Consider the following 26,370-nt stretch of genomic DNA (forward strand, 5'->3'; position numbering starts at 1 on the left):
AAACAATATATTCTTTCCAACTCTTGGGAAGTGTAGTTTCGTTAGACCAAATTTTATTATAGATAGTTAGAAGAACCTTTTTGTACAGATCAGGTAGATGAAATATCATGGAATAAGATATGTTGTCTAGACCGGGGGCACTGTTAGTTTGCTTAATGCTCCGTTTCAATTCCCATAATTGAAATGATTCGGTTAAAAAACTAGTATCTTTTTCAACTGTTGTAATTTGCTGTGGTACCTCTTCACAGGAAACCCATTGTGGAGATATTTTGGCCTGAAACTCCTCAATCCAATTGGCTTCAGGATTGATAGGAAGTCTGTTCGACAATTTTCTATTTTTATAGCGGTTCACTGTTTTCCATACTTCTTTAATAGGCGTATTTGAGCTTAGATTTTCACAATATTTGATCCAACTTTTCTTCTTTTTTTGTTTAAATGTTTTTTTTTGCAATCGCATCTAATCTTTTATACTCTATCAAATTTACAAGATTAGGATTTAATTTATATCTGATAAAGGCTTCTTTCCTAGTTTTGGCGGCGACGTCACACTCTATATCCCACCAATGTTTCGGTATATATCCTTTATTATTATATATATAAGAGATTTTTTTGGAATAGCTAGAACAGCTGCATAATTTATGTTCTCTAATAAACTTTGGTAGGTTTTGGGAGCGTTCAGTGAGGTCAGAGTTGCAGAGTATGCATTCCAATCAGCCTTATTTAAATTCCAAATTTGATGTGTGTTCATTTGTTGTGGTGTAGTGTTTCCATTTTCCCAGGATAATAATATCGGAATGTGATTTGAGCCAAATGGTTCTTGAAGTACGCTCCAATTTAAATAATCAGCTATGTCCTGGCTACATATAGTGATATCAATTGCTGTAGGTCTTTGAGTAAGAGCAAGTGTGGGAGATCCATCATTTAATATTTTTAAATTACAAAATTCTACCGCTTCCAGAAGAGATTTTCCATGTATGTCTTCAACTTCGCAGCCCCAAGTATAGCTATGTGCGTTAAAATCACCCCCGAGTATAAAGAGCTTAGGTATTTTTTCTAGAAATTTAATCAATTGTTGGCAAGTAATTTTAGTGCGAGGTTAATGTAAATAGAAATTATGTGAATAGGACCGTCAAATGAATATAATTTGATAGACACACACGTAAATGTAAATGGAAAATTATTAATATTAAGTTTTACCTCTTCGGATATTATTTTATTGTTTAAAAGAATAGCTGAACCTCCAAAACCATCATTCCGATCCGACCGGAAACAGTTATATCCCTGAAAATTATAATATTTTCCTGGTTTAAACCAAGTTTCGGACAATAGCGCGACCTGAATATTATATTTGCAAAGTAGAAAAAGAAGGTTCTCCTTATTGGCAACTGCTGAACGACAGTTCCACTGGAAAAAATTAAAATTATGCGTTACGTCTGCGAAGTTGAAGCCATATTTACTTTTAAATGTTTACTAACTAATTCAATAATTTCTGGTTTTGAAATATCTAAGTTTTTGTCTGTTTTAATGTATTAACAATTGTTAAAACCAATTCTAAAATTGTATTCATTAAATCTAAATCTAAGTTTTCAACCTGTGAAATTGCGTTATTTCTCGTGTAATTTGGATGAGATAATATACTCCCACCGTGATTAGGAAAATGTACAGGTGCAATAATTTCTTTTCTTGTTAACTCTGTTTCATCTGGGGTGTTGGGTCTTTGTCTTTTAGAAGATTGGACATTATTGTAGTGATAACTATTACTATGTTGATTGTTTAAAGAAGGCAAGTTAAAATGATTAGCATGTCTAGGAGATCTTGATAGTGGATGGGCCACTACCCTAGAATCAACGACATTTTTTGGAAGAGTCGAGGTATATTGCAAGGCTGTTATATTTGCATATGAATTACGTGGAACTTGTTTGCTTGCATCATGAAAATTTAAATTTTGTGAAGACATAGCTTCCTTTATTTGTTTTTGACGATTAAATTCGGGACAAGCTTTTAGATCTGTGGTAAAGTGGTTTCCCTGACAACTAAAGCAAATAGGAGTAATATTTTCAGTAGTGCATTCTTTTGTATTATAGGTCTGGATCCCGCGTATGAAAAAAAAGTTGATTAATAGCAAGCTGAAAATTTGTTAATAGGTTAAGGGTGTCTAGTCGGATAAACTTTGATATATGGGAACACTGAAACAGGGGCAGTTTTAATTGTGGAACAGGTTGAAAATTTGGAACGGTCAGACCACGAAAACGGCACATTTATTTTGTCCGACAGAATAGACTTAAACTCTCCGAACAGAGATTAAACTCTCATGCAAAAATCAGACTGCTATTTATCACCTGTCATAATTCCTGTCATTTGAAATATTCTACATGTTCCACTCATTAAAACGCCCATTTGCTGATAAATAGCAGTCTGATTTTTGCATGAGAGTTTAATCTCTGTTCGGAGAGTTTAAGTCTATTCTGTCGGACAAAATAAATGTGCTGTTTTCGTGGTCTGACCGTTCCAAATTTTTAACCTGTTCCACAATTAAAACTGCCCCTGTTCCAGTGTTCCCATATATCAAAGTTTATCCGACTAGACACCCTTAAGCTACTAACAAATTTTCAGCTTGCTATTAATCAACTTTTTTTTCATACGCGGGATCCAGACCTATTATGTATACCCTGACATCGATTGCATCGCGGTCTACTTTTGCACTGCAGACCTAGGTGTCCGAAACGAAGACAAGAAAAACATAATAAGACTTTTTGTTTATAAGTTTCAACTTCTTTCAATACTTTATTTATGACGACAAATTTCGGTAATATTTGTGCCTTAAAAGTTATTATACACGATTTAGTGCGAACATATTCAGTAGTTTTAACTTCATTAATATTTTTTTCCTCCCTTCTATTAATTCTTCTCACTGACACAACTTCAAATTTGCAATGTTCATCGTAAGGCTTAATTTTATTCTTAATATATTCCTCATAAAAATCAAGACTAATATCTCTAATGACACCTTGTCGGTGCAAGATAAATTTCGGTATATATAAGTCTAAATTGTTTTGTTGAAAAACTGGTAAATGTTTATTAGTAATTAAAAAATTTGCCGATTTGTAATCCTTACATTTTATTCTAATTCTATTACGACCAATCGAGTCAAAACTAATTATATTATTTTCAATAGAACAACAGTTTGTTAATATTATTTCGCCGACTTTTAAAGCATCTAATTTACCTTTAAATTCTTTAGAACGATTTTCTACATAAACGTGAAATTAGCCATAATCAGTATTATCGTAAAACAAGTCAGGTTTCTTATCAGACTCATTAACTACTGGATTGGTATTATAGACCAGGGCCCATTTGTAAAAATATTAGTACATTTGGACGTTGAGAGGTGACTCAAATTTTTTTGTAGAAATTGCTTGAAAATAACTCAAATAATAATATTTGAGTTATCCTCCCTCTCAAAAAGGTCCGGAACATTGTTTAAATAATCAAAATGTCAAAAAATGAAGGAAAAATTCGATTTCTCTCATCGTTTTTTGATTATAACTTTAAAAGTATTCATTTCCGAGAAAAGTTGTACCGACATAAAAGTTGCGTAATTAAATTTCCTATAATACAGAATTGGTTAGAAATTTAAAAAATAGTCACCCTTGTTGCAAAATAGCAATAATTGCGAAAAAACCATACAAAAACAAGTATTCGCATTTTACGTTTTTCAACCATTTATGCTACACTTAGGACCTTCATGTTTCACCCAGAAAAATTTTATGACATCGGTTTTATATTAAGATCGGTTCAATAGATTTTGCAAAATAAATTTTGCAATCCAGATTTCGCAAAAAAAATCATTTTTTCAAAATATTACAGGACTGAAAATAAAGCAGATAGCAAGTTAAAATTTTTTGCGTATAGATGTGTTTTTTGCGTATAGATTTTTTTGCGTATAGAAGTGTACTGTAGCTTTCATTTGCAATTTGCAAAATTAAAATCGAGTAACTACCACGGCGTCAAGAATTTTTTTAAATAAACATTCATTATTGGTGCTACGCGCAGGACAGCGGATAGTTTGCTCTGATTGGGCATTCCAATGACCTTTGATAATGATTGATACATTTTAATTTTTATTACATTTCGATATAAATAAATAAATTTGTTTATTGCAAAATAAAAACACATACTCTATCCTTTGAAATAACACTTTTTTTAGCAAAAACTTTCGTTGTTCATATATTTTAACTTAGAGAATAAAAGTTTATTATTTTTAAACATATGCAATTGTTTAAACAATATTTCACAAACAATAATAAAATTTGTTTGATTTTTGTGGAATTAAAATATTAAAATACAACAAAATATAGAGTAAGAAAATAATATATTAGATAAAGATTGGAAGAAATTTTGGTGGAAATCAACTTGTGTGAATCGAACACCGCTGTCCTGCGCGTAGCACCAAAAATTAAAGTTTATTTAAAAAAATTCCTGACGCCGCGGTAATTAATCGATTTTAATTTTGCAAATTGCAAATGAAAGGTACAGTACACTTCTATAAGCAAAAAAAAAATTCAACTTGCTATCTGCTTTATTTTCAGTCCTAAAACATTTAAAAAAAAAATGAATTTTTTTTGCGAAAGCTGGATTGCAAAATTTATTTTGCAAAATCTATTAAACCGATCTTAATGAAATTTACAGTGTTGTTTTACTATATCATAAAGTTTTTCTGGGTGAAATATGAAGGACGTAAGTGTAGCTTAAATGGTTGAAAAACGTAAAATGCGAATACTTGTTTTTGTATGGTCTTTTTCGCAATGTTTGCTATTTTGCAACAAGGGTGACTATTTTAAAAAATTTTAACCAATTCTTCATTGTATGAAATTTAATTACGCAACTTTTATGTCAGTACAACTTTTTTCAGAAATGAACAGTTTTAAAGTTATAATCAAAAAACCAATAAAAAAATCGAATTTTTCCTTCATATTTTGATATTTTGATTATTTAAACAATGTTCCGGACCATTTTGAGTGGGAGGATAACTAAAATATTATTATTTGAGTTATTTTCAAGCAATTTCTGCAAAAAATTTGAGTCACCTCTCAACGTCCATCTCAAAACAGATGCGTCCTGGACTATTAGCCCGACCGCACATCAAAGAAACATGAAACGTAAATTACGTTTCATGGAAATAAACCACTGCTAAACAAATATACGTCCGGCCATTTATGAAACTCTCCGAAAATAAAAATGTGTCATGAGCATGAATCACACTAGTTTCATTGGTAGGCGGACTTTATTTATTTAGCAGTGTTTTAGTTTCATGAAACATGTTTTTCGTTTCATGTTTCATGTTTTTCGTTTCATATTTCTTTGGTGTGCGGCTTGGCTTAGTGTTATCTGTACTTACGGTTTGCGAAGAAATAATATTTTGATTATTTTTTACCAAATTATTGGAAATCTCGCTATGATCCATCGCTGACCCAGGGTCACCTGAATCTCCTGTAGGATTAGGGTCGGGGGGTTTACCCCCGCTTGTACAATCCATATCACCAACCACACCACTTAATAACAAAAACTGTCACCAACTGGTTTAAAACTACAATTATTTATCGATTTGTTCACTGCTCAACCAATACCCCAGGCTGTGGGTGAAAAAACGTGATATAATTCAGGAATTTTTGAAACCTATCAGGTGTTGTAAAGGACGATGCCAGGAATAACTTCTACTAAAATGTAACCAAAAATATTGTGCGCTTTTTTTTCTATTGCGATTTTCATTTGTTAAATTTGCAATTTTTATTGATTTTTAATTTTGTAGCTTAGGATATTGATTTTAGAGAAAAACTTTGTAATAGAAAGTTGTAGGAAATTAAAAAACCTACAATTTGAGCTATGGTAAGTTTAATTTCGTTAATTGGTTATTGCAAAACAGCCTGCGAAAAGTCCAAAATGGCCGTTTTTTACAATTGCATTATTTATTGTACAAATAATTTTTTTTATTTTTTAAAGCTTTAAAATAAAGATCTTTCAATTCCAAACATAAAAAAAAATTTGAAGCCAGATTAACGAATCTGTTGCTTAGATATTATAAATTGTTTATCCCAAGAGGTAAAATGTCGAAGGCTATAACTTTTTGAAAAAAAAAAAATCGTAGAAAGTTGGTGAAACATCCAATCTCCTTCGAAAGAGTTATATTTTCATATTCTGATGTAAATAAATGCGTAAAACATTTTTAAACCTCTAATTTTTGGATTTGAAAATAAGGGGGGAAATTTCGTTATAAACATTTAGAGCTGAAGCGGCCCTGTACATCCTATGAGTTTTTAACTTACATAATATTATTGTTGCTGAAGATGAAATGAAGATTTATAAAAAAATAAAAAATTTCTACGACCAACTGAAGCCGAGATAATTTTGAAAATTTTTTTTGGGTTTGAAAATAAGGGGGCAAATTTCGTTATAAACATTTAGAGCTGAAGCGGCCCTGTATATCCGATGAGTTTCTAACTTACAGATTATTGTTGCTAAAGACGAAACGAAGATTTATAAAAAAATTAAAATTTTCTACAACCAACTGAAGCCGAGATAATTGTTTTTTTTTTTCTTAAACCATAGTGCCTTTATTTATAACAATTAAGACATTATTTTACAGTCATTGACTAAAGAAAGACTTATGTTATCTTAAAATAAAAATTATTATAAAATATAATCACATTTATTATTTAAAATTATTTTTTAAATCGGTGCTTTTGCAAGCGGCCGAATTTTGCAAATCGCCCGGCTCGCTTCAAATCCGCGCGCTCGGAAAATTTTTACGTAACTTGTATTAAATGACAAAAAACAATTTAATAATATTACCATTATAATATACAGTCTATTTACCACTGTATTTGTTTTTCTTGATAAACTTTTATATGTGAAATCTAAAAAGAATAGTCACTACAAGAAGAAAAATTTTATATTGTATATTATAGTAAGAAGTAACATTATTAATATTATATTTATATAACAATGAAAAAATTAAAAATATACATAGTTATATATTTCATATATATGTATCATTTTTGTAATATTATTTCTTCAGAAATGAAATTTCACATATAAAAGTTTATCAAGAAAAACAAATACAGTGGTAAATAGATTGTATATTATAACGGTAATATTATTAAAATGTTTTTTGTCAAAATTTAATACAAGTTACGTAAAAATTTTCCGACCGCGCGGATTTGAAGCGAGCCGGGCGATTTGCAAAATTCGACCGCTCGCAAAAGCACCGATTTTAAAAATAATTTTTAATAATTAAATGTAATTATATTTTATAATAATTTTTATTTTAAGATAATATAAGTCTTTCTTTAGTCAATGACTGTAAAATAATTTCTTAATTGTTATAAATAAAGGCACTACGACTTAAGAAAAAGAAAACAATTATCTCGGCTTCAGTTGGTTGTAGAAAATTTTTATTTTTTTTATAAATCTTCGTTTTGTCTTCAGCAACAATAATCTGTAAGTTAGAAACTCATAGGATGTACAGGGCCGCTTCAGCTCTAAATGTTTATAACGAAATTTGCCCCCTTATTTGCAAACCCAAAAATTATCTCGGCTTCAGTTGGTCGTAGAAATTTTTTATTTTTTTATAAATCTTTGTTTCATCTTTAGCAACAATAATCTGTAAGTTAAAAACTCATAGGATGTACAGGGCCGCTTCAGCTCTAAATGTTTATAACGAAATTTGCCCCCTTATTTTCAAACCCAAAAATTACGAGGTTTAAAAATGTTTTACGTATTTTTTACATCAGAATATGAAAACATAAATCTTTCAAAAGAGATTAGATGATTCAATAACTTTCTACGATTTTTTTTCAAAAAGTTATAGCCTTCGACATTTGACCTCTTGTGATAAACACTTATAATATCTAAGCAACAAATTCGTTAATCTGGCTTTACAATTTTTTTTATGTTTGGAATTGAAAGATCTTCATTTTAAAGCTTTAAAAAATAAAAAAAATTATTTGTACAATAAATAATGCAATTGTAAAAAACGGCCATTTTGGACATTTCGCAGGCTGTTTTGCAATAACCAATTAACGAAATTAAACTTACCATAGCTCAAATTGTAGGTTTTTTAATTTACTACAACTTTCTATTAAAAAGTTTTTCTCTAAAATCAATATCCTAAGCTACAAAATTAAAAATCAATAAAAATTGCAAATTTAACAAATGAAAATAGAAATTAAAAAAAAAAGCGCACAATATTTTTGGTTACATTTTAGTAGAAGTTATTCCTGGCATCGTCCTTTACAACACCTGATAGGTTTCAAAAATTCCTGAATTATATCCTGAAATCGACCTATTTTTCACCCACAGCCTGGGGTACAACCTTACACTTCAAGCGCTGGGACCAGACTCATGGACTACCTTCAAAAGGGTAAAACAATCAATGGCAAATATTATATCAACTTATTGGGTCGATTCAATAAAGAATTGAAAAAAAAAATGACCGCATTTGGACAAGAATAAGTTCTTTTCCACCATTACAATACAAGGGTGCATCCATGTGCAGTTTCCATGGCAAAAATCTATGAATTAGGCTACGAATTGCTCCCTCATCCATTTCATTTTCCAGATTTGGCAACGAGTGACTATTTCTTGTTCCCAAACTTAAAGAAATGGCTCGGCGGAAAGATATTTGACTGCAACGACGAAATAATCTCACAAACAAATGCCTATTTTGATGACCTCAACAAATCATATTTTTCGGAAGAGATAAAAAATTGGAGAAACGTTGGGAACTCAAAGAAGACTTTGTTGAAAAATAAAATAACTTTTTATATAAAAACCTGTGTTTCCCGCACTCGTGCATCACTGATATGACATTTTATTGTTACAACAATTGCATCCAATGATCTAGGTGATAAATTGTTACCTTGTTAAATTATTATATTTTAAAAAGTTAACTAATGAAATGTTACTGATCTACTTACTGATTATAACAGGCGTGCTTCTTTCCGCACTCCCTGTACTGCTACTTCTCTCTTGAGACACAGGCGTAACTACACTGGTTTGATTGTTGACAATCGCTTTGTGGGGACTGAGAGACGTATTTACAAGTGGCACTGACACTACAAGCGACTGGGATATCACTTGCGTCGTCTGAATAACTGGAGGTGTTGACACAACAGGTTCTGTACTGACTGTTGGTAACGATTCGGAGGTTGTGGGTTGAACTATTGTTTTGGTGGGAGATATCGACGTGAGAGCCACAACGGGTTGGTTGGATATTATTGCTTGAGTTGTTTCGACCCTCGCCTAAACAGAAAAGTTTAAATATATTTCATATTCATTCTTTTTTAAAGGGAAAAGCCACTGTAAAATTTTCAAAAAACAATTTTTTGGTTAATAGTCTAAGGCGCTTCACCCAATGAAAACTTTCTCATATATAGGGTGAGGCAGATAAAGGGCCTATTAGAAATATCTCGAGAACTAAAGGTAAGAGAATCGTGAAAATTGGAATACAGGGGTTTTGAGGTATGAACTATTTAATGAAAATATTTTGGTCTCTTTGCTACTTCCGGTTATACCGGAAGTTGATTGTAACTTCGTTTTTATAAACAGGACACCCTGTATATTTTTACATTTTTGGATTCTGCTCGATGTCTTCTTTCTTAAAATATGAGGTTTTGTAATATTATACAGGGCAGTTTAAAAGGTAATGACGGTTTTTTATAAATTTTGTAGCAAACTTCACACCCTGTAGAATTGTACTGATTTGATATCAAAAGCTCCGTTTATGTTCAAGTGATGTTTAATATAGTCTATTATTACTAAAAATTATTAATATAGCGAAATGTTTAATTTTAGTATACAGGGTTGGTCGAAACTCGGAATGAGTATTTTCTGAGTTTTCTTAAATGGAACACCCTGTATTTTAGTATTTAATGAAATGATAGTACTTTTTTATTTCTTAAGCATTCCCTATACCTAACTGCTTTAATTTGTAAGTTATTGGTAGTTCTTTAAGCCAAACATTAATTTGCAACAAAAATTACGTGAAATTTTATTAGGTTTGCCGTGAAAATATTCAATCATAAATCATTTTTTGAAAATAAATACATGTTAATCTAGAATGATCCTTAATTTATTAATATTGGATGAGTTACCAAAATGCTTACGTTGTTAAGATTGTTGGTGCATAAAATATTAATAAAAACAAACCATATTCTACCTAGTTGGCTATGACTTTCACACTAAACTTGATTAAACATTAGACATTATATTACATATTTTTATAGTTCCAGTTGCTTTGTTACCATTACTCATATAAATTTTTGTAATGGGGAACTGATTAGTAAAGTTTTTGTTCTAGGAGAGTATAACAAAAATGTACTACTAGCAATAAAAATTTATCATCTGCAACTCCCTGATAGACGACAGCCATTCAAGAAGAGAAACTTTTCAAAGTTTACTAGAATAGTTTCGACGTACCTACTACACTTAGATTACGAGATTCATACTAATATGCAGATTCTCAGTGACACTAACATTTAATTAATTTTGATCATTTACAATAGTTTTTGTTCAATCAGATTTCTCGTAATCCGAATGCCCAGTTCGTTGAAACCGCTCTAGTAAATTTTGAAAAGTTTCTCTTTTTGGTTGTCATCTATCATGAAATTGATGATGATAAATTATTATTGCAAGTAGCACATTTTTATTTATTATACTCTCCTAGAACAAAAAAACATTTGAATCAGTTCCTCATTAGAAAAATTCATATTAGTGATGGTAGCAAAGCAACTGGAACTTCAAAAATAGTAGAATGTTCAAGCAAAACAAATGTTTAAGCATAATATTTAGTGTCAAAGTCATAGCCAACTAGATAGAATAATAATATTGTATGTTTTTATTAATATTAAACACACCAACAATCTTAGCTGCGTAGGTATTTTGATATATCAACCAGTATTAATAAATTAAGGGTCAGTCGAGATTAATATGTGTTTATTTTCAAAAAAATTATTTATGATTGAATATTTTCACGGCAAGCCTAATAAAATTTCACGTAATTTTTGTTGCAATTAATGTTTGGCTTAAAGAACTACGAATAACTTACAAATTAAAGCAGTTAGGTATAGGGAATGTTTAAGAAATAAAAAAAGTACTATAAAATATCATTTCAATACAATACAAAAATACAGGTTGTTCCATTTAAGAAAACTCAGAAAATACCCATTCCGAGTTTCGACCAACCCTGTATACTACAATTAAATATTTCGCTATATTATTAACTTTTAATAATAATAGACTATATTAAAAATCACTTAACATAAATGGAGTTTTTGATATCAAATCGGTACAATTCTACAGGGTGTGAAGTTTGCAACAAAATTAATAAAAAACCGTAAGTATCTTTTAAACTACCCTGTATAATATTACAAAACCACATATTTTAAGAAAGAAGACATCGAGCAGAATCCAAAAATGTAAAAATATACAGGGTGTCCCATTAAAAAAAAACGAAGTTACAAGCAACTTCCGGTATGACCGGAAGTAGCAAAGAGACCAAAATATTTTCATTAAATAGTTCATACCTCAAAACCCCTGTATTCCAATTTTCATGATTCTCTTACCTTTAGTTCTCGAGTTATTTCTAATAGGCCCTTTATCTGCCTCACCCTGTATACATCTTAATAAGCATTCGAGCTTAAGAGAACAGCAGTACTGATGTAGATCGCCCAGAATAGAGACCAATGGACATTAACAGGAGAGGCCTATGCCCAGGATTGGGCGTTTAAGGCTGATTAGATATATAGGGTGTTAGTAAATAAGTATGAAAAATTTTAAGGGCTAATTCTACATGAAAAATTAATACCAGTTTGCTCTATAAACATATGTCCGCAAATGCTTAGTTTCGGAGATACCGGGTGTTGAAATTTTTATTTCAAACTGCCAATTTATTTATTGCTCTAAGACCAGTTGAGCTATGAAAATGAAATTTGGTGAGTTTTAGGAGGTAGTTATTACGAATTTTTTGACATACAATTTAGAATTTTATATTCATCATTGGCGGCGTCTACGGGCAATGGTCTGAATTTTTTTAAAGAAAAAAATAGTACGCCACTGAGATATTTCGAACTAAAAATTATTTTTAAATTCCACGTCTAATTTATGATAAAAAACCTTTCTTGCCTTTTTTCATATGATGCACCGTTTTTATGCAGAAAAATAAAACATCTTGGCGCGTATTTTTCATTTCTTAATACATCGTCAAGAACTATCCAATATAATAATACTAAACTAGAACAATAACAGAAAATATTACTAATAAGATTTCAACTAGGTGCAAAGCTGCAACAAATGTTTAAAATGATCTCCTTTACAGATAACAGAAGAATTTTATATTCATCATTGGCGCGCGTACGAGTAATGGTCTGAATTTTTTGAAGAAAAAAATAGTACGCCACTGAGATATGTCAAATTAAAAATAAGTTTTGAAATCCTCGTTCAATTTGCGACAAAAAATCTTTCTTTCCTTTTTTTCATACGAGGCGCCGTTTTTATACAAAAAAATAAAACATCTTAACGATTACCAAGTATGTATTTGAGGTAGTTTCCATATGCATAGAAACTTAGTTCAAATACTTTGTAAACGTTAAGATGTTTAATTTTTTTTGCATAAAAACGACGCCGAATATGAAAAAAACTGAAAGAAATATTTTTGTCGTCAATTGAACGAGGAATTCAAAAATTATTTTTAGTTTGACATATCTCAGTGGCGTACTATTTTTTTCTTCAAAAAATTCAGACCATTACCCGTTCGCGCGCCAATGATAAATATAAAATTCTTCTGTTACCTGTAAAGGAGATCATTTTAAACATTTCTTGCAGCTTTGCACCTAGTTGAAATGGTATTAGTAATATTTTCTGTTAATGTTCTAGTTTACTATTATTATATTGGATAGTTCTTGATGATGTATTAAGAAATGAAAAATGCGCGCCAAGATGTTTTATTTTTCTGCATAAAAACGGTGCATCATATGAAAAAAAAGGCAAGAAAGGTTTTTTATCATAAATTAGACGTGGAATTTAAAAATAATTTCTAATTCGAAATATCTCAGTGGCGTACTATTTTTTTCTTTAAAATAATTCAGACCATTGCCCGTAGGCGCGCCAATGATGAATACAAAATTCTTAATTGTATGTCATAAAATTCATAATAACTACCTCCTAAAATTAGCTCAACTGGTCTTAGAGCAATAAATAAATTGGCAGTTTGAAATAAAAAATTTCAACACCCCGTATCTCCGAAAGTAAGCATTTGCGGACATATGTTTATAGAGCAAACTGGCATTAGTTTTTCATGTAGAATTAGACCTTAAAATTTTTCATACTTATTTACTAACACCCTGTATAGAATAATCATTCGACCTTTATGAAATACTGAATGAATAATCATGAAAATGAAACAAGCAATACAAATTTTTGGAAAAATAAATAAATGTTATTTGGACTGCTCATAAAATTCTGAAACTTGAAGGAAAGGCAAAAGAGTGAATCAAGGGTGGTTTAGTTTGATGAATAAGGCAAAGCCAAAAATATAGAGAGGAAACAAGTATTGATGACATGGATAAAAATCGGAACAGATGAAAAACTAAATGAATATAGAAGGAAAACAGGAAGCAGCAAAACTACAATAAAAATGGGACATTTTTTATGTCTCGTATTTCTTAAACCTGTTGTCCGATTTGAGTGATTTTTTTAGTTATGACTTTATTCTTCAAAAATATCGATGTAATATTATTGCTAAAGAGGTAAGTGTCATTGTATACCGGGTGGAACAATGAGAGTGTGTTTTTTCCTCAAAGTTTGGAACACCCTGTGGAATATTCAAGCTTATATAAAATATTGAAAATAAAACTCAACTGTAGCCTTAGGCTTTCTTATTTGCTTTTTAATTCATTCGCTTATGTCCGATAACAAAAAAGTTAGGTACTTTAACAACTAGCAATGTTATTCATCAATACAGGGTGTTTCTAAATAAGTGCGATAACCTTTAAGGGGTAATTCTGAATGAAAAAATAATGACCATTTGCTTTATAAACATATGTCAGCAAATGCTTTGTTTCCGAGATACGGGATGTTGAATTTTTTCTTACAAACTGACGATTTATTTATTGCTCTAAAACTGGTTGAGATATGCAAATGAAATTTGGTAGGTTTTAAGAGGTAGTTATTGCGCATTTTTTGACATACAATTAAGAATTTTATATTCACCATTGGCTTGCATACGGGTATAAACATTTTAGATACATCCCGTATGCACGCCAATGGTGAATATAAAATTCTTAATTGTATGTCAAAAAATGCGCAATAGCTATCTCTTAAAACCTACCAAATTTCATTTGCATATCTCAACCGGTTTTAGAGCAATAAATAAATCGTCAGTTTGTAAAAAAAAATTAACATCCCGTATCTCGGAAACGAAGCATTTGTGGACATATGTTCAAAAGGCAAAATGTTAAAAAAGCCTAAGGCTACAGTTGCGTTTTCATTTCAATATTTTATATACGCCAGAATATTCCACAGGGTGTTCCAAACTTTGAGGAAAAACACAATATTATTGTTACACCCGGTATACAATGAGACTTACCTTTTTAGCAATAATATTATTACATCGATATTCTTGAAGAATAAAGCTAAAATACACTAACAAAATCACTAAATTCGGACAACAGGTTTAGGAAATACGAGACATCAAAAATGTATCATTTTTATAACGGTACGTTAATTTTGATGCTTAGTATATATAAGAAAACAGAATGGATTACAGAGGAAATTGGAGCAATAGAAGCAAAAAAAAAACGGGATGTGTTAAAAACCAATGAAACACCAATAAAACAATAGTTAGACCTAAAATTAGTAAGAAAATTGGTGAAAGCATTTCTCTAACTTGTACGAAATCAAACAACGCAGGAACATTGAGAAAGTAGAGATCAGGGATGTAGGATATGAAGAACACATACAATGATATTATTGAAACAGTGAAAAGGTTGAAATCACGAAAAGCAGCAGGATCGAATGAAATTAATATGAATTAATAAAAAACAGACGAGAAGAATTGATGCACCGAATTCATAAGCTCAGAAAATTTGCCGATGTATTGGAGAAAGGGTCATAATAATGGTATATAAAAAAAAAGTAGACCCAAGGAATACCAGTAACAATAGACGAATCATGCTACTGAATATCACATACAAAATATAGACAAGCATATTGACAAATAGAATAGATATAGTCGGAAAAATGAAAGAATACCCATGAACGATCACATCAATCATTTATTTTATATTTTCTGTCTTTTTCTATAACAAACGTTTGTTATTTATAGAAAAAGACAGCAAATACAAAATAAGTGAAATAAAATAAAAATGTATACCATTTTTATTCAGTTGCAATGCGAAGGCAAAACAATCTTATTTGTCATTTAGAATAGGGAGCGCAGTCCAGCACTCTGAATTGACGATTTTCGACTCTTATTGGAGTCATCATCAGAGAGGCGTAGGCCTCCTGCTCTCTGCTCGAAGTGACCAAACCTTGAAAGTTTATCCCCACATTGCAACTGACGTGTATGGATTAGGTGACTAGCGTCATCTGGCAATTGAAAGGTAAAGTTTTCAATCCTAATAGCAACATTAATAATATTGAAAAATATTAAAAATATTACTAAAAGATTTTTAATATTTTTCAATATTAAATTATTATATTATTAAATTTCCCGGTCCAGGGAAATGGACCAATAAGTTTTCAATTTAAAAATCTTTTAGTAATATTTTTAATATTTTTCAATATTATTGTTGCTATTAGGATTGAAAACTTTACCTTACAAAATAAGTGATTGATGTGTTCGTTCATGGGTATTCTTTCATTTTCCGACTATAAATATGTACACCTAAAATACACTATGACAACAAGGCTTCAGGTAAGGAAAATCGACTATACACGCTATTCACCTACTAACACAACTGATTGAAAAGTGCTACGAATGTGACAAAAATTTACACCTACTATTTATAGACTTCCAGCAAGTATTCAACTCTAAAAATAGACACCAACTCTTTCTCAAAATGCAAAACATAAACATACGAGCAAACTTATTAGATTAGCAAAAATGACAATGTACAATTCTGTAGCAGAAGCTATAATAAACTATGGAAATAGAGAAACTAGTAATATAGAAGTAGGAGTCTTTCAATAAAAAAAATTTAAATTAACAAGATGATCATACAAAGTTCTTCACAAATTACAGTATACACATACGACATTGTATTACCCACAAGAGACACAAAATGCTTAGAATACTCACTGATGAGGATTGTAAGTGTAACTGAGAAATTGTAACATAGATAATATCAAGAGTGTAACACAGATTATAAAACTCTAACATATATAATATAAGGATTGAACAATGTACACATACTATATGCACAATACACAACTTTGGGCGCAATAACAAATATCTAGGTTGATTTTTACAATAGTTATAAACAATTAATTATTTACTTCGAAGCACAAATTAATTTTGCAACTTCCCTTTCGCCATTTTAAAGTTTTTTATGATTTAGCAGACAAAATTTTGTAATTTTACTTCAAATACTTAGCGTTTTGTATACAAAAAAAAAAAAAAATAAAAATCAAATTGTTAATAATTAAAAAAAAACCGAAATCTTTGCAGAAAAAGTATAGGCTTTCGTTTTAGAGGCCTATAATAACTAAGAAATTTCAGATAAAGTACTTGAATCAATCCCGATAGAAATCTTATGTCCCCAAGCTAAAATACTAAAGCAAAAAAGAAAGATAAGCTCAGTTGTTAAGAGGCAACAGTAGCGATCAACAGGTAGCAACAAACGCGGTCCAAAATTGCGGCTGTAATTTTGAATATTTTGTCGAGATATTTGGCACACATATTCGTAATATAATAAAGAATGGCGGTACAGAGCCCAATTTGAGAAATATGTTACTATGTGGAAATTACTCTATAACTAAATAAAATAGTGCAAAAAGGAGCCTGTACCGCCATTAAGAAGAACAAAAAAATAAACTTTCTTCAAATAAACTTTTTTATCCCATGCCTAGATTTTGTGCCATATTGCAACTAGTAAAATTTTTTATCTTTAACAAGAAATCGAACATATTATAACTAAATAACTGATTAGTCAACAAAGAGAAAGTGTCACTGTCATTTCGACAAACCTGCGTCAGATTTCTGTTCTGTTATCTGCAAAGGAATTACGAACACTCGATACGAATCGTACCTGCCATGTTTTACCGTAGCGCCGTAGAGTGTTCGTAACCCCTAGACAGATAACAGAACAGAAATCTGACGCCGGTTTGTCAAAATGACAGTGACACTTTCTCTATGTTGACTACTCAGTTATTTAGTTATAATATGTCCGATTTCTTGTTAGGGATAAAAATTTTTACTATTTAGGTCCAATATGAGACAACATCTAGGCATGGGATAAAAAAGTTGATTTGAAGAAAGTGTATTTTTTTGTTCTTCTTAATGGCGGTACAGGCTCCTTTTTGCAATATTTTACATATTTAGTTATAGAGTAATTTCCACATACTAACATATTTCTCAAATTGGGCTCAGTACCACCATGCTTTATTATATTACGAATATGTGTGCCAAATATCTCGACAAAATATTCAAAATTACAGCCGCAATCTTGGACCGCGTTTGTTGCTACTGTTGCCTCTTAAAACATACTGTCACGACAAAAATCTTGTTCCAGTTCATGCATTAAACTAGTTTTTGTCTAATTTTATAGGTTACTAAGAAGTATAATTTTGAAATGTTATACACAATAAAATAATATAGTCCGTTCGCTAATATTGCTAATATAATATTTGACAGACTAGACGTGGCTGGAAATGACTATACAACTAAGCACACGTGCTCATAGCCAATATCAAGAGTAAACAAATATAAATAACATAAATCTTACGGCAATAAATAATTATTTATTGTACAAAATAAAAATATTTTGAGGAAATAAATTCCACAAAATTGTATCAGTTTAATAAATATACACTCCCACTATTTCCAATAATTCTTCTTATTTTAATGAAAGAGTAAGTTTATTTGAGCTGAATAGTGTGGGGTGAGAATTTTTGTGTTGTATGTTTTCTATTCCGAATCTGTCAAAATGCGTCTGAGTTGAGTGAACAGACTTTACCTGGATTTTCTTTTCTTTAATAGATAAAATCGGCCTTACATCCGAAAAAAAAAGGACAAGACGGATCTTAATAATTCTTTTTGCATTCGATTCGTGAATGCGCCAGGAAACTTTGTGAACCGGAGCCATGATATAATATTGAAAAACTGCATACAAAAAATGCATTCTTAAAGAGTATCTGAAACAGACAATAAAAAAACAAAGAAATGAGTTCAATTTTGTTATTCGGGGGGTTTTTGGGGTCGCTGAAAACGAATATGATGTCGTAAGTGATCTCCGGAGTTCCTGGTGCCCAGGGTACCTACTGTTTTCCTCGTCTTATGGAGTTTTCGGCAAATTCATTAAAAAAATAGTGAAAAGGTTTTTTGGGCCGCTAACGACGAATATGACATCGGAAGTGATCTCTGAAATACCTGGTGCCAAGGGTACCTACTGTTTATCTCGTCTTCTGGAGTTTTCGGCAAATTCATTAAAAAATTAGTCAAAAATCATTACTCAGGGAGTTTTTGGGGTCGTTGACGACGAATATGACATCGGAAGTGATCTCCGGAGTACCTGGTGTCCAGGGTACTTACTGTTTACCTCGTTTTCTGGAGTTTTGGGCAAATTCATTTAAAAATTAATTAAAATCATTACTCGGGAGTTTTTGGGGTATCTGACGACGAATATGACATCGGAAGTGATTTCCGGAGTACCTGGTGCCTAGGGTACCTATTGTTTACCACGTCTTCTGGAGTTTTCGGCAAATTCATTAAAAACTTAGTCAAAAATCATTAGTCACGAGATAAACAGTAGGTACCCTGGGTACCAGGTACTCCGGAGATCACTTCCGATGTAATATTCGTCGTCAGCGACCCCAAAAACTCCCTGAGTAATGATTTTTGACTAATTTTTTAATGAATTTGCCGAAAACTTCAGAAGACGAGATAAACAGTAGGTACCCTTGGCAACAGGTATTCCAGAGATCACTTCCGATGTCATATTCGTCGTTAGCAAACCCAAAAACCCCTCGAATAATGATTTTTGACTAATTTGTTTGCCGAAAACTCCACAAGACAAGGTAAACAGTAGGTGTTCTGGGCACCAGGTACTCAGGAGATCACTTCCGATGTCATATTTGTCTTTAGTGACCACAAAAACCCTCAAGTAATGATTTTTGACTAGAGTAAACGGTAGTAAAGACGAGGTAAACAGTAGGTACCCTGGGCACCAGGTACTCCGGAGATGACTTACGACGTCATATTCGTTTTCAGCGACCCCAAAATCCTCCGAGTAACAAAATTGAACTCATTTCCGCCAATAATTGACGAGTTCTGAATTTTTTTTCTGTTTGAGATGCACTTTAAAAATGCATATTTGTATGCAGTTTTTCAATATTAGCTCATGGCTGTGGGTCACAAAGTTTCCTGGTGCATTCATTACTCGAATGCAAAAATAATTAAGATTCGTCTTGTAGTTTTTTTTTCGTTCAGTGCTTTATTGCCTCGCCTCGGCTAAAAATCATTATTTTAAAATTGACTTGCATCTCAATAATTCACTGCTTGTATTTTGTTAATATCCGAGAGAGATCAATACAATTTATATTTTTGAATAAAAAACAGCTGTAAAATTTCCAAAACTGGTTTAAATCACTGTCAAAAATTTCAAAATACCAAAACAACAAGAAATAATTCTATCAGTTCCCAACACAACAAATTATTTACTTACAATACAAGTGCCACAGCTTAAACTAACAAATACTTTTAAATTCAAATTTGTATAAGAATGTGACTGTTTACAAAATGAGGGAATTGATAACCTTATCAGACTTACTTTTTTCGTCTTATCTGCACTATCACTTACAGTACTTTTTTTGTCACTAGTTATAGTACTGGTTGTGTTAATAGTCGATGTACCGGTAAGGGTCACTGTCGTCACAACACTGACTTCACTAGAATTCCCGCTAGACACAGGAGTAGGCGTCCTTGAATTTGCTTTTCTTTTCTTCGAACCTTTCGTGTCTTTCACTTCTTTCTGTTCACTTTCCGTGTCTTTTTTGGTCGATTCCGTATTATCAGCGGGAGGAGCCTCCTCGCTTTTCCCACTACCTTTCACTGTCACTTTAGTTTTGTCACTAGCTTTATTATTGTTGTGGACGGTTTTCTGTTGTTGTTGGGAGTTAGTGTTTTTCCCGGAGTTTTTTGTCGCCGGCGCTTTGCTGCCTCCTTGGATGGCTTTCCGTTTGCCGGACGAGGGTGGGGAGACTCCGATTTTGGAGTTCGAAGGGCCTCCCTCCGGTTCCTTCTCGGAGTTGGAGTCGGAGTTGTGTGCCTCGTTGGCAACTGGTTTGTAGGGAGGAATCGTTTTGACGTTACCACCTTTTTTCTAAAAAAAAAACAAAAAAAAATACAACAATTTAACACCTAATCCATAACATAAACATTGCATTTTATTAATTAAAAACAAGAAAAAACAGTTTTTGTCAATTTAAAGAGTATAGTTGAAGTAAGAAATATAGTACAACAGTCAATAATAGGTGTGGTTTGGTAGTTCTGCTTTAAGATGTAGTGCGGCGGCTGGTTGTTCTGGCAATTAGATATGACATTAAAAATATGTGTTTATTTTTTACTTAGGTATATAGTCGAGGAAATGAAGCTGCAAAAATAGCAAAACCTCGCAATTTTTTCGTCCAGCATCGATTTGTACAAAAATTTGGGATTAGGCTCATTACACCCTCTAGTTCATTTTCTATATTGAGCCGTTGTACGCTTTTGGTTTTGTAAGGGTGAAAACTACCCCTAGTTGTAAAAAATTATAAAATAACATTTTAAACTTTAATATTGTCAACATTTATTTCTTATTAGTTACATAATGAATGTTTTATGCTTTAAGATATACTATCATAATATTTCAACCCTTAAAACCACCCTTGTTGGAGCTATATATAAAAAATTTACTTATCCTAAAAGAATAATTTCGGCTTGCATCGATTTACATAAAAATTTGGGATTAGGATCATCTCACACTGTAATTCATATTCTATATCATGCTTAACCTGTTCCGCTCCATCGTATCCACGTATGGATATTTTTAGGTATGGCGAACTTTACCACGATATCCACATACGGATATTCATATAGGGATATTACTGCACTCTGTAAAAGTGGTGTAGTGCTCTGTAGATTAATTTGGATCACGGTAGGACATGGATATCCATACGGCGATATCATGGTTAGCCATGTTTTTACACAATTCCCAGAATAATGTAAACAGCTCAAGGTCGACGTTCTGAATATAATTAAATTGTTCACTGTCTTTTTATATATGTTTTATTTTTATTTAGCGTGACTTTATAAATTAAATAATAGACATAGATACATTTTAATGGTATCCAGATGTGGATATTTTGGTAGTACAATCGATATCCAAGGGTGGATATACTATTACACCCAAATATCCTTATGTGGATATTCTGGTAAACACTATAAATTGTCATATAAATTCAAATTGCTTCAAACATTTTTTTGGCGCCATAGGTGAATATATCTTCTATTATACATCATAACTATCGTAAAATATATTTTCATTTAAAAACTTTTGCTGGTATACAGCTCCCTATCTCAAAAAGTGGCCTGGAGCGGAAGGGGTTAAGGGCGTTGATTATTTTTAGAGGTGTAAACAACCCCTTATTGTCAAAAATTATATAAAAACATTGTATACATTAATATGGGTAAAATTTGGTTTTGATTGGTTAAATAATGATTGTTTTATACTTTAGGATATATCATAATACTTCAACCCTTAAAAACCACCCTTAATAACATTACAGTTTTTATAAGTAGATATTTTAATAGGTCTATACAGAAAAAAAGTAGAATTAAAGAATTACAAAAACATTTATTTACACAAAAATACGAATTTACAAATATGTACAAATACAAATAGTTTTTTAGTCATCTTCCAGTATACGAACCGGTTCTGTGGTATTATACATACATTGAAAATTATCCATAAGCGGACTATCCGAATTTTTCGAAAAAAAAAATTCGTTTTATAAACATAGCTCCTTTATTTTTGGCGGTAAAAAGATTTTTCAAAAATGACTTTGTAGGATTCTTGAAGAGTTATAAGACTGTTTCAACTAAATTCCGTAAGATCCCTGTTTTTAATTAGGGTGGGTTTAAAGTGCTCGAATAAGGGGGTGTTTGCTCGTAAATGGAGGTTTTAAACAGCTATATCTCGCTAACTGTTCACTGTAACGAAAATCTATGTACAAGGGAATTTTAGTTATTAAAGAAGCTACAATTTGGTAATGTATCATTTTTTTCGTATCTCCAGTATTTTCGGAGATATTTTGAAATAAAAGATGAAAAATGGGAAATTCCAAAAAATTTATTTTTCTTTAAACTCCAATTTTTCTAAAACTAGGCCTTTTAAATAGGTCAAACTTCTTGGATGTATTGATAATACAAATATAAAAGGAAATACAGAAAGGTGAAAACCAATTTTTAATAAGCAGGGTAGTTAGGGGGTTGTTTTCACTGATTTTTTCATAGAGAAAAGCAGGTACCGACTTTTTTTTTAATTATAAGCCTGTCCAATATCAAATATTCAGTATTCATATCCGAAATTGGACAGTATCATTTTATCACCCAGTAGATCGAATGCATTTATTTGTTATTAAACACACACACTTAATTAATTAAATTACATACACATTTGGTCAATTATCAATAATATAATTTGGACATCAGCCAAAAGTTGCTGACATAAGATAAACAATTTACCTTAATTAGATACACAAAATCACGCGGGGCCCGTGTTTACATTGACCCAATTTAAACTTATATAAAACTAAGATCTCTTGTCTAGAAATTCAATTATAATTAATTCATTAACGCGAGTGATTGTCTTCAACGCTCATCATTTAAGTCTTTACTCAAAGTACCCCGGGTCAACATCCATAGTGTAAGTCTCATCAATAAACTCTGCTACTATTATTTGGTGTTTCCATCACAACTTAAAGACCATCTACACTGAGCCAACGAAGGGAATTTGTTCATGGTCCTTCGAGCCGGATTTGAACCAGCGACCTATGGATTGGGATACTCACGTTATGGAAATACCGTCCTGTTGTACGACTATGTCGTTCAGGGAATCCACATACTCAGACTAACGAACAGGAAGTACCTGTATTAAGTAGTAATCGGCATAACAATGTCCGTCGACTTCAAAGGCCGACATCCCACTCTCCACATTTTCATCCAATTGCCCTAATTTTAATCTAGAGATAGAGTCGGACATTGATAGCTAGAGTACGGTTGGAAGATTGTTGATTATTCTTAAACTATTTATTTATTAACATGTTTGAATTTGACTATTTTATGTAATACTTATATGTAAACTTTGAGTATTGACACTTGGGCCAGTTTTTGCCCGATTCCGCAGTATGTCCAATATCAAATATTCAGTATTCATATCCGAAATTGGACAGTATCATTTTATCACCCAGTAGATCGAATGCATTTATTTGTTATTAAACACACACACGTAATTAATTAAATTACATACACATTTGGTCAATTATCAATAATATAATTTGGACATCAGCCAAAAGTTGCTGACATAAGATAAACAATTTACCTTAATTATATACACAAAATCACGCGGGGCCCGTGTTTACATTGACCCAATTTAAACTTATATAAAACTAAGATCTCTCGTCTAGAAATTCAATTATTATTAATTCATTAACGCGAGTGATTGTCTTCAACGCTCATCATTTAAGTCTTTACTCAAAGTACCCCGGGTCAACATCCATAGTGTAAGTCTCATCAATAAACTCTGCTACTATTATTTGGTGTTTCCATCACAACTTAAAGACCATCTACACTGAGCCAACGAAGGGAATTTGTTCAAGCCGCTTACTTTCAGACTAGAAACTTTTGACTATTTTTTTTTGAAAGGCCCAACTGTATACTTGAAAAAAGATTATTTAAGCTTTCCTCGAAAAATGCAAAATTTTTCCGTTATTCTACTTTGAATATTTCAAATTATGCATTTGACGAAAAAAGCTAACTTTTAACATGCCGTATCTCGGGTTTGTATTGGTCTTGCGATATTACAGAAAAATAATTTGGTTTGTGTTACTAAAATATACAATTCTGGTATCAACAGTTTTTTGGATTAAATGCATATTTTTCGAGGTATTCTCAAAAAACCCTCTAAAGAAGTCGATTTTTTCATCGAAAAACTGTTACTTTCAAGCGCGAATAACTCGAAAAATATTAGTTTTACGAAGAAAATGTAAAAAACATTTTTTTCTTATAATCACATTTTACATCGATTTACATAGTTAAAATGTAATGAAAAATTCCCGCCCCCGCGATGGGGTGGCAACCACCCCCAAGGTTTTAGCGTACAGCGGCATGATATAGAAAATGATCCTTGGACTATTCCCTACCTTCTGTGAAAATTTCAAGTAAATCCATGCTGGACGAAAAAATTGCGAGCCAAAATGCTTCATTTCCTCGACTAATATATCCGACTATATTTTTACCTAGGTGTATAGCAGAATATTGTCGTATGTGCTAAAATTAATTTTAGCATCTTACAGGGACCCTCTTTCTTGCATGCTTGCATTGATAACTGATGTAGAATAGATTTTGTAATTACTCTTGTTATTGTTAGAATTATATTGTTACTAAAAGAACTTTATAAGAACTAAAATTAAGTTAAATATAAAATTAACCTAAGTATACAGTTCAAAATTTTTAAAGTTAAGCAAAAAATGTAAGCATGTCCCCTCTCTTTCTTTATTTATTTCAAAAATACAAAACCTAAAAATATACATCTGTTGACCATTCTTTCCATAACTATTTGACGTTTATCTATTGTTTTAAATTTAAAGTCCATTTTATTTATCCAATTTTGAAGAGTTTTCTGACAGCAGTTGTTCTGACGGGCTGTTTGCAATTCCTTTCTTATTTTTTTTTCTATTGTAGGTATTTCATTGCTTCTATAGCAGTCGTATATTGTCGTTTTCCGTATTTTTGCTAGTGAAGCATCTATAGGTCTTAAAGACCTAGAGAAGATAGGGCTCATTTTGAACTATTTGAAGAGGTGTAATTTCTATTAAATCAAAAGTTGCTTGTATGAATAGTTTGTCATCGAAGCCGAATTTGTACATTGGTACACATTGAAACATACTTGCTGTGTTTCAGCATTTAAATGCATTCTAATCTTTTACAGGTACTTTTGGCACTTTTTTTAGGAATTACATTCACACATTGGCTCTTTTTTTCTAAAATTAAGCATTGTTGCATTGAATAGTGGTCAAAAATAAGTTTCACGGTACTTACCAGTTTACTGTAATGATGTTGGCAATAGCCACAATATTTAACGTTATCCAAATAGTTTCCGGCTTCTTCGCAAAGAAGTCCTAATCCTTGAGCACAAGTCACGTGAAATTGCTGCTTGCAACCAACCTTGTTGCACTGCATACAAGCACCTACAGCAGCGTTAGACGGTTTTCCTTTCTCTTCGCATATATAGCAAATCTATTAAATAAATGAAATATTAGGATTTACAAAAAGAACCTTGAAAAATTGTCTCTCTTGACAGTTTTTCCTAACAGAGAGACCTATCGAACAATTTTGTGATGTATAATAATTATCAACAACAATAGGAACTAGGAGTGTACAAATACTAGTGTATGCAGAAGACAATCGTTCACGACATTAGAAGAAGCAACAAAAATAATCAGGCTACACGTTAATATTAATAAAACTAAGTACATATATGAAGCTGTCAAACAATAATCAAGTAGCAAAACCCGAATATATAAGGGTTGGAACATATACTTTTGAAGGAGTAAGAAAGTTCATATATCTAGACTTACAAATCTTTTAACATCAAACATGTTCTCCTCGAATGTTCCCATCAATCAGTAAATATACACAAATTTTATGATAATCTTAATATTTTAAAAATTCCACTTCCCGTCTACCTGAACAATTTGACTTTTTCTGAAGATATTAATACATTAAAAACAATTTACGAACATATCAAAAACTGTAAATATAAATTGTAGCAATATAATTAACCATGTAATTAAGTAATTTTGTTTAAACAAAACAGGCATGTTTGTTAATAGCCCAGT

The 26,370-nt window shown here is 31.5% G+C and overlaps 1 protein-coding gene across 5 annotated transcripts in view; it reads right to left on the bottom strand.

Annotated features, from left to right (window-relative positions):
• Positions 1–26,370, bottom strand: part of LOC114326980 (protein AF-10) — a 140,619-nt gene that overhangs the window by 56,164 nt on the left and 58,085 nt on the right. For 4 of the 5 annotated variants that reach the window (XM_028275473.2, XM_028275471.2, XM_028275472.2 and 1 more), the window contains 3 exons: positions 25,571–25,768; positions 20,043–20,594; positions 8,976–9,300 (listed from right to left, as the gene is read on the bottom strand). In XM_028275473.2, coding sequence (XP_028131274.1) covers positions 8,976–9,300; positions 20,043–20,594; positions 25,571–25,768 — 1,075 coding nt within the window. Of the gene's footprint in view, positions 1–8,975; positions 9,301–20,042; positions 20,595–25,570; positions 25,769–26,109; positions 26,167–26,370 lie in introns of those variants that run through there. The other variant, XM_050653838.1, reaches the window with a different exon arrangement.

This window comes from Diabrotica virgifera, chromosome 6 (genome assembly GCF_917563875.1).
Source record: "Diabrotica virgifera virgifera chromosome 6, PGI_DIABVI_V3a".
NCBI classification, from domain to species: Eukaryota; Metazoa; Arthropoda; class Insecta; order Coleoptera; family Chrysomelidae; genus Diabrotica; species Diabrotica virgifera.